General features: G+C 35.6%; 1 protein-coding gene across 1 annotated transcript; it reads left to right on the top strand.

Annotated features, from left to right (window-relative positions):
* Positions 1-2,606: 2,606 nt before the first annotated feature.
* LOC141600849 (uncharacterized) lies at positions 2,607-8,438 on the top strand. Its single transcript, XM_074421106.1, has 4 exons — positions 2,607-2,816; positions 4,409-6,478; positions 6,567-7,760; positions 7,861-8,438. Exons 1-4 carry the CDS (start codon positions 2,607-2,609, stop codon positions 7,972-7,974), a joined length of 3,588 nt encoding a protein of 1,195 aa, XP_074277207.1. The 3' UTR covers positions 7,975-8,438.
* Positions 8,439-10,150: the final 1,712 nt, after the last annotated feature.

The following is a 10,150-nucleotide window of genomic DNA, read 5'->3' as shown; positions in this document are numbered from 1 at the left end:
CGTCTAAAGTAAAAGATGGGTCAAATATACTTAAAATGGGTTCAAGTAAATGCTTAATTCAAATTTTATAAGTTGATTCTACTTCAATGAAGTTCATTTAGTTTAGTTTAAGGCTATTGTTCAATTCAGCTTAGTTTAATTAATTAATTAATTGAATCTTGGCTGCATGAGAGGAGGTGTCTCACTCGGGCTTAATTTGAAGGGTCTACCTCTGTTTCTAGTTTATTCGCATTGGTTCTTTTTGGATTTGTCCCTACTGATTTTGTAATATTAAAGATTGTTCGATTCGGTTTAGTGGGAATTTTGTATTTGGCAACTTTATCTTAAAGGGATTGAAAGCAATCAAAGGATGATATGCTTGTTTGACATTGATATTGTGAAACTTATTTGAAGCCCTTTTTTTAAAACGCAATTCTAATGAGAATTAAGTGGAAGGTACTCGAATTACGGGTCATTTCTCATGCTTTTAGTGCATGCTTATTATATTAATAAGCAATAAATCTCGCTGAAAACGGATCACTTTTTATCACAAGTTGAAAACGGAGTACATGTGAACCATTTAAAGTGAAATATAACCAGTACATATATAACAAAAACTTATTTAAATGGTCACATTTGTCTATAAATGGCGACATTTGAACCGTTTTCAACTTGTAACAAAAAGTGTCCATATTCAACAAGAATTGGTGACTAATAAGTTAGTAGTATGTTGTATTAAAGCTAATCTATGCATCTTAAGGATTGGGACTCTTCATAACAGTCGTATTCGTGTTGACGTGTCCCAATTATATTTTGGCTTTTTGAATAAATAAATAAATAGTTTTAAAATTTATTTAAACGACAATGATGAAGGTTGTCCTCGAAGGTTAACTAATGAAGAAAAGCTAACTCGAATGTATTAAACTAATTAAATAGGCAGTTTTATGGGAGTATTTAGAAAAAAAAATAGTCATTTAGAAACTTAGTTGAAGTGTAAGAAATTATAATTTATAGAATAATAAAAACGTCTTGAACCACGAATCAAGCTCGAATTAACATCTCTCTAAAAAAACTTCTTTTCTCTCTCTAAAAAAAAACCTAATCCGTTTCATTTCTTCTGCCATCTCCCATTTCCACACACTTCTCCTCCTTCTCCCCCTACCCTATTGTCGGAGATGGGTTCATCCCTTGACCTATCTCTAGCGATTGCTCCCGCCTCTTCTCTATTTATGTCCTCTAAGGCTTGATCTTACTCCTTTTTCTTTGACGGATCTTGGTTCCGTCTTAATCGTGCGGCTGGTTGTGATGGTGTATCGTGTCGTTGCTTTGAGATTGTTTCATCCCTCCATTCCTTGTCCTGTCATCGAAGGCCTTGCATGCAACCCAGGGGTGTTTCCCCTTTCCTTCGCCCCTTCCCCCACCCCTGGTAAGATCCCGTTTGTTTTCCTGGAGTTCGTCGATCTTCTCGATGAGTATAGCTCATCTTGGTGTCGCTGTTTTTGTATGTGGTGGTGGTTTTGGGACGGTTTGGTATTTCCCCTCCCCATCGCCCATTCCCCCACCGATCGGTCCCAATTACTGTTCTACTAGTGTCGGTCTGAGTCGTCCTCTTGGTTGGTATTGTTGCATGTAAGCCGATGGTCCTGGGGGGTTTGTTTGGAATTTGGGTGTCTCAGTGTCTCGGGTTTTGGTGTTTGTTGGGTCTGTCGTGCCTTTCGTGGATGACATGTTGAGTCCGTCACTTTCTTTGGTTGAAGTGAGGTCATGGCTGCTCGGGTTATTTTCTGTTTGTTTGAGGTGTGCTGGGTAGGGTGGAGTCGGGGTTTTGGCTATCTCTCGGTGTGTCCTGGTACCGGTTTAGTGATTGTATAATCATATCTAATGTTTGTCATTGCATGTTGCATATTTACATGCATATCGTCTAATGTCTTTATTTATCGAAACTGAGTGTTTTGGGTTGTGTGTAATTGTCACCTATTTCCGGGGTGGCATGTGTCGATCCATATGATATTTTCGATCATATGAGGAGCAACCAAGCAGGTTTAGTACAGGTTTTTGCTTGTTGACGTGATTGGGGTTCGGGCCATACTTTGGACTTGGAGTCGAGTTGCATAGTTGGATGACATAGATAGTAGTCGAGTTGTATATGGTTTAGTTTACACTTGTTATTCATTTATTCATATGTAATTCACTAAACTAGTCATTTATATATAATGTTTCTTAATTGTAATTCCGATTGCACTGCCTCGGGAAACCGAGACGATAACATCCTCCCATTGCCTTGGCCGGGTAAGAAGGGGGTGTTACAGGTGTCATATCCCCTTATATATGGGTTTTTGCTTTAGTGATCGGGTTAATAATGACGATTGTAGCTTTACATTCGGTTTGTGTTGTGCCCCTCTTTACCCAGCCTTCAGAGATGGTTTTGGTCAGGGGGGCTGTTCGAATGGTTTTCTTTATTGCCAGTTATTTACTTACCCGCTTTTCTTGGTTACGAGTTTCTTGTCCGTAGTGATTGTGTTCCAAAGCGTAGGAGTTTTCTCTCATTTAGAGGCAGACTTTCATGCTCCGTGTTCTGCCTTCCCCTTCTACGTCCATGTGGCGTAAGTGCACTTTGCTTGCTCTCAATGGATCAAGGGTCTCGTTGGATTCCAGATGATGTGTACCACCACCAAGGAGATGAATCTATGAGACACACTTTTGGGTCTTGTTGGAGGTATTTCTCCGAAGCTTCATCTATAAAGATGAGTGAAGATTTTTTCTATCATTTAGCCAGCTCAGTTAATCCCTTTAAGAAGATTGAGGATGAAGAAGTTGAATTCCGTGTTCGGCCAACTGTACGCCAGCAACACATGTCTGTTAACTGATGTAGTTACTTTTTTTTTTGTCTTAGCTTACGATATTAGTAATATAAGTGCATTTGACCAAATGAATCCAATGCCAATTATATAAGAACCTTTTTTACAAGTTGCCAAAAAAAAAAGTCTTATATAAGAAATCTTTCAGTTAATTAAAACACTCACTGTATTGTCAATAATACTGTAATAAGTACCAAGTAATTTTATATATACTTCGTATTAAAAAAAGTCGTCTTCATGGTAAGAACTGTCCTTGGAAAAATTAAATGACCGAATTAGAGAGATTACCCTTGACGGGGCACTTGGTTGCTGAGCCATCCCTACAACCATCCATGAGAAATGTCTATTCTAGAGTAACAGTTTGTCACCCTTAATACGAAAGTACTAGGTTTGGTGTCCGGCTACGCTTGGACTACTTTTATTTAACATTTATATTTTATTTTCTATGAAATATGATTCGCTAAATTTGGTTAACACATATATTTACAATTTATATCTTGAAATTATGTTGAGAGGTAAAATTAATTAACAAGTTACAGTATGAGATAAGTTCACCTTTCTCGTTGTTAATATTACTACTTTCACTACATCCCCTGTTAATACTATTACGTTCACTACTTGTTTGGTTACTGTTGTTTGTATAACTACTCATGTTATTTTTATGGTTAACCCGTTAGTTTTATCAAACTCAAATATTTAAATAAATTAATATTTTCTTAAAATCGAATTGTTAGTTAATTTTTCATACGCTCTCCGTTGTTCCTACTGTTACTTTCATTACATGTGTTGTCACAACTATTACTTTCACTTGTCCCGTCGTCGTTATTTTTTCTTTCACTACTCCTGCATTTATTATTGTTAATTTTACTACTCTCATTGTTGCTAGTATGACTTTCACTACTCTTGTTGTTATTATTGTTGCTTTTACTATTCACATGGGTTGAAATACATATGAAATATTAGATTAGAATATTATTTAAGAGTAATAATTATTATTTACTAATTAAATTACAAATCTAATGAATTATAGAATATTATATTTTTGGGTTATTTAATACCAATACTCTATCCTATTAGTCTCCTTCTCAAATTACTCTGTGCTCTAATTTAACTACCAATATTATCAACTAATACCACCCCTCTCTTATAATAGAATAGGCTTATTGGCAACCGGTTCCACCGGTTTAAAACCCCTTTTTACTTTGTTTAACCTAATCAAATTTCAAAAGTCACAGTTTCACAGAAATCGTCAACTCCTCCTTCTACCTTTTCTCCTTCCTTCTTGAAGACGCCATTGATGATCATCCTCTTCCTCGCTCCTGGGCATTCATCTATCCTAATCATCTGATTGAAGGAACCCTAATTTCGGCCCTAATTATATCCACAATGAAACAGGTAAATCATTTATACTCTTTTTAATCGTTTACCCTAATTTTTTGTTTATGTTCGATTATTGTGGAGTTATTGTTCTTTTTTGATTCCACTTTTCCTTGTTTGATTTTATTCGATAATTGTTGTTGTTTATTTTAATTAATTTGTTTATTAATTACTGAAAAATTGATATTAATTAGGCAAATCCATGGGAAAAGGTAACTGTGAAATTATGGTATGGTGGTAGCTTTAGAAGGGGTGATGAAGGCTTGATTTTTATGGGTAGCACATTTAGGACTGTTGCTTTAGATGTAGATGAGTTGTGTTGGTTTACCTTACTTGAGGAAGCTGAAAAATGTGATGGGTTATTTAAGAGAGATGTTGATGCAATATTCTTCATGAATCCTACTAATGGATTGGAAAGGGCATTAAATGACACACATGCTGGGATTATTTGTAAGAGGGCTCTTGAGGATAGAGTTGTTGAGTGTTTCATTGTACTTGGGGCTGATGTGGATCACTTAATGCAACTGATAGAGTGTTGTAATAGTCATAATTTAATGAAGTTGCCAAGTAAATTAACTCCTAAGAGAAGCATTGCTGTCAAAAGTTCCCCACAATTGACCCCTTCTATAGTTGAAAAGCCAGTAGAAGGCATCTCAAAAAGCACACAAAAAAGCTCACAAAAAGCTGGACCACATTTGTCCTCTTCTACAATACTAAAAGCATCTCATGAAACCCCAAAAAAGGCATCTCAGAAAACAAAACCTGTGATAAGAACCTCTCCCAGATTTAGATCTAAACAAAACAGGCCTGAACCATCTTCATCAAAAACCATTCAATCTTCTCCAAAAAATCTCTCTTCTCCAAAAAATCTCTCTTCTTCAAAAATAACCCCCACGAATTTGAAAAATTCTGAACCCTCAACATCACAGTTAAGTAGTCATATTGCTCAATCACTATATGACTACAATGACTTGACCATAGCAGATTTGTTTAATGACTGTGAGGATAATGACTGTGAGGATGAAGATGAGGACCCTGGTTATGATCCTGAAGGTGGGTCAGATAATGGGTCAGATGATGACAGTGAGTCAGATGTGGAGTTAGTTGAAGAGCATAATAATATTGATGATTCATTGAGTGATGTGGAAGAGTTGGATGATGATGATGAGTTAAAAGAGGCAAGGGTTAGAGCAAGGAAGTGGAATGCTGATGCCCTTAAAATTGTAGCCCAAATACAACTTGAAGCAGCTTCTGGAAAATTGGTAGGACAAGACACTTCTTATCAGTGTGCATCAACTACACCTACTAGTGACATACATGGTAGTGATTATGATGAGAGTGGGGATGAACATGATACCCCAGGAGAGAGTGATGAAGAGCCTATACCTGGCAAGAGGAAAAAAGTAAGTATTCCTGTTGTTAATGAGAGATCTGATTTCTCAAAACTGAAATGGTCTGTTGGAATTAGTTTTCCAAATAGAGACATATTTAGGGAGTGTATCACCAGATATGCTATTGCCCAAGGTAGAGATCTGACCTTTGACATTAGTGACAATACTCATGGGAGAAAGCTTGGGGTAAGGTGTAAATCTGGCTGCCCATTTAAACTCTATGGTAGTTGGGATAACACCAAGGCTGCCTTTGTCATAAAATCTGTGGATCCACACCATACTTGTAGAAGGACAATGGAAAGCAATAGGCAGCTCAAGTCTACATGGTTAGCAAAACAATTCTTGGATGTTTTTAAAGCAAATCCACATTGGCCAGCTGCTGATATTATGGAAACAGTTAGAAAAGCTTATAAAGTGTTAATCAAGAAAGGATTTGCATACAAAGTGAAGTACTATGCACACAAGCTGTTACATGGGTCAATGAAGGAACATTACAGCAGATTAGGTGGTTACATGGCAGCTCTTGAAGAGGCAAATCCCAACAGTGTCTTCACTTTGTTTACAAACCCAAATGTCACTTCAAACCCTCCAGTATTTCAGAGATTTTATGTGTGTTTTGATGCTTTAAAGCAAGGATGGATGCTTGGGTGCAGGAAGATATTGTCTGTTGATTCATGCTTTCTTAAAACTTTCCTTGGGGGGCAGCTAATAGCAGCTGTTGGTAGGGATGGGAATGAGCAGATGTTTCCCTTGGCTTGGGCAGTAGTGGAAGGAGAGAACAATGAAAGCTATGAATGGTTTTTTAAGCAACTAAAGGGCAGCTTAGGAGTAGAAGATGGTGAAGGAATGACTATTATATCTGATGAGCATCAGGTTTGTGCCTCAACTATTCTTATTAGTTTCTGTTTCTCTTTTATCCTTTTAGTCTTTTATATATGTGTGCTTTTTTTTTGTCTTCTAGAGTATATTAGCTATGGTAGCTAAAGAGTTCCCTAGAGCTGAGCATAGACATTGTGCCAGGCATATCTTTGCTAACTGGCACAAGACTTACAAAGGAGAAGAAATGAAGCTCCTGTTTTGGGGTTGTGCTAAGGCCTATAATCAGGCTGACTTCACTGATGCCTTACAAACCCTAAGAGAAGCTGATCCCAAAGCTGCTGATGCTTTTATAGCATGTAACCCAACCTTATTTTGTAGAGCATACATCCAAACCCACACCCAAAATGATGTCATAGTTAGTAACATGTCTGAGACATTTAATGCCTATATAATTAGTGCAAGATCCAAACATCTGATTTACATGCTAGAAGAAATCAGGACTTCCATTATGCAAAGACTAGTTGAAAAAAAAATGGAGATGGAAGGGAGTACCCATGTGGTTTGTCCAAATGTTCAGCAAATACTTGAAGTGGAAAAAGAGAAATCTGCAACATGTAAAGCTTATCTATCTAGTACAACTAAGTTTCAGATAGAACATGGGATTGATGCCCTAACTGTGGACTTAGAAGCTAGGACATGCACATGTAGGAAATGGGACTTGACAGGTATCCCATGTTTCCATGCTATATCTGCTATTTTTAGCATACATGGACATGCTGAAGATTATGTCTCTGACTTCTACAAAAGAGAAGCTTACCTGAGGTCCTATAATCTTGGGATAAACCCTATTCCAGGTCAGAGACATTGGCCAAAGAGGGAATTGCCTCTGAACCCTCCACCCATCAAGGTAGGTCCTGGTAGGCCTAGGAAGAAAAGGAGAAGGGATCCACATGAGGATCCAAAGAGGAAAGGAAAACTGACAAAGCATGGCCTTAAAATGACATGCTCTCTTTGCAAATCAACCACACACAACAAAAGAAAATGTCCTGATAAGGACAAACCACAACCAGCAGAACCACCAAAAAGAGGGATGGGGAGACCTAGAAAATATCCACGGACTGAGGTCACTTCAGAGCAAGCTGCTCAACACCACCATTCTGCCACAGCACAACCAGCAAGACTTGGCAGGCGTGGAAGGGTTAACAGGAGTGGTAGAGATGGTGGTACAGGTGCTGGTAGGGGAACTACAAGAGGTGGTGGAAGAGGAGCTGGAAGAGCTAGGGCACCTCAAGGTTTTGGAGTCCTTATTGATGAACAAGGATATGCATTTACAAATGTAAGAATTCATCTCATATATAACTACTTCATTTTATGGCAGATTAGTACTTAGCCTATCACAGGCATATGAATTTACAAATTTTATTGTGTTATGGCAGATTATGGGCAGTACCGGTGGACCAACAAGCATCCTTGCTAGTACCAGTGGACCAACAAACACCATGGCTGAACAAGGACCATCCACTCAAGTTTCATGCAATCAAGATGTTTGAGATGTAGTGTAGGCAGAAGTACCTTGTTGTTCATCAAACTTATGTAGTGTATTGAAGTTGTATTTTGAACATATGTAATGCACTGAACTTGTGTTTGGAACTTATGTTGCAATGGAAGAAGTTAAATGAACAATACTTTGTTGCAATGAAGCTTTATGAAAACCAAAGTTTATTAAACTTGCAAACTCAATTACATTAACTTCAACATTTTACATCTTAAACATCCAGCTAAATGCAAAAATAATCCAAGAACAAATTAATCCAAACATAATCAGTTTTTCCCCTTTTGAATGCCTATGTAACTCTTCTTTCAACTGTATCACCTCCATCTTCAACCTGTCATTCTTCAACTTCAATTTCTTCAATTTATCGTCGACTTTCTTTTCATACTCATCAATTTGAGAATTATTTTCTTTAGCAGACATTGACAACAGCAAATCTTTCTCAAGCATGAAAAATCCACATCCATTCTATACATTTCAAAAGAAGCAAATCAAAACAATTACAGGAAAGGGAAATTTTAGATCAATTAAGCAATTAAAATAGGGTAATTTACGGTACTTACAGGCCAAAGTGGACATCCATAAAAATTCATCCCAACATGTCGTCCTTTATTCGCCGTCTTCAAAACCGCTTCGTAATTGTGTTTGCAAAATACCCTTTTTGAAATTTGTGAGCCGGATGCATTTGATGAACAACAAGGTGAGATCTTCATTTATGGAAGAAATCTGAAGAAGATAAAGAAGAAAAGAAGAAATCTAAATAAGAAAGAGGAAGACTGGTAAAAAAAAAGAAAGGGAAGAAGATGAAGATGAAGTCGTTGGAGTGTGAAGAGAAAAAGAAAGGGAAGACGATGAAGATTTAAATAACAAAAAATTTGGGCCCCACCCGCGAGATTACCTGCTGCCTCAGGTCAAAAATAAGCCTATTCTATTATAAGCGAGGGGTGGTATTAGTTGATAATATTGGTAGTTAAATTAGAGCACAGAGTAATTTGAGAAGGAGACTAATAGGATAGAGTATTGGTATTAAATAACCCTATATTTTTTGAAAATATGAATTGATTTATTTACCTTTTAGTAGTTTCCAAAATATAACATATACTTATATTATATTTATATGTATGTTAAATAATTAACATCTTTATACTAATTAATGTCATAAGTTTGACTCCTTATTTTAAGGAAACTCGCTATATTCTAGTATTCTCTAAATTTATACTTTTAACCAAAACTATATAATATTTACATTGAAATCCCTTATTCAGGTCCATCACACAACGCTAGCAAATAAAAACTATATAGTATAATTAATTTGTATAGATTTATTTAATTACATAGAAGTCTCTAGGTTTCTGGAATTAATATATAGTACTAGTATTGGTGCCCGGCTTCGCCTAGCTACCTCTACTTACCATTAATTTTTTTTTTCATTAAATAAAATTACTTAAAGTTGCATAACCCATAAATTTATCATTAATATATTTTTTTTATAACATATCCTAAAATTACGATGAAATAACTTTTGAGACAAATTCACTACTCCCGCTATTAATATTTTACTCTTATTAATGAAACAATAGTAATAACATTTCACTACTTGCCCCTAATCATTGTTACTTTCACTACTCCCACCGTAATTATTGTTACTTTCACTATTGCCGCATTAATATTGATTATTTCACTACTCCCGTTGTTTCTACCACTCTCACTAATCTCATTGATAATATTGTTACTTTTACTATTCAAATGAGTGATTACTATCATATAACTATATCCAATGTTACTACAATTATTTTCTTTGATGACGAAATTACTTTTACTACTTAGGCATGCAATTTTAAGAAGATTATATATTTATATAAATATATTATATATATGCATTAAATCAAATCGAAAGAATTATGAAGTATTATATATTATGGATTCTAACTTGAATTATTTATAACCTACTTATTATATTTTTGTATGTTAAATAATTAACATCTCTATACATCTAATAAACTATAAAGTTTAATAAAATTGCATAGATTTTAAATTTAATATATAATTTTATGATGATAATAATTAATACCATAAGTGTGTATGTTTATACTAATTAATTATTTTATTTTAAGGAAATTGACCATCTTCTAATCTTCTATAAATATTTAGGAAAATTACCAAACATCTTCTTT

This window comes from Silene latifolia, chromosome 9, assembly GCF_048544455.1.
Source record: "Silene latifolia isolate original U9 population chromosome 9, ASM4854445v1, whole genome shotgun sequence".
In the NCBI taxonomy this organism is placed as follows: Eukaryota; Viridiplantae; Streptophyta; class Magnoliopsida; order Caryophyllales; family Caryophyllaceae; genus Silene; species Silene latifolia.
The sequence above is the reverse complement of the archived record's forward strand: the minus strand, read 5'-3'. Positions and strand labels throughout refer to the sequence as shown.

Bases quoted from the DNA above. Each gene is read 5' to 3' on its own strand.
- LOC141600849 (XM_074421106.1), top strand. From the start codon at position 2,607: ATGGATCAAGGGTCTCGTTGGATTCCAGATGATGTGTACCACCACCAA. The intron at 2,817-4,408 runs GTACGCCAGCAA...GATATTAATTAG, and splicing joins AATTCCGTGTTCGGCCAACT to GCAAATCCATGGGAAAAGGT. The intron at 7,761-7,860 runs GTAAGAATTCAT...GTGTTATGGCAG, and splicing joins AAGGATATGCATTTACAAAT to ATTATGGGCAGTACCGGTGG.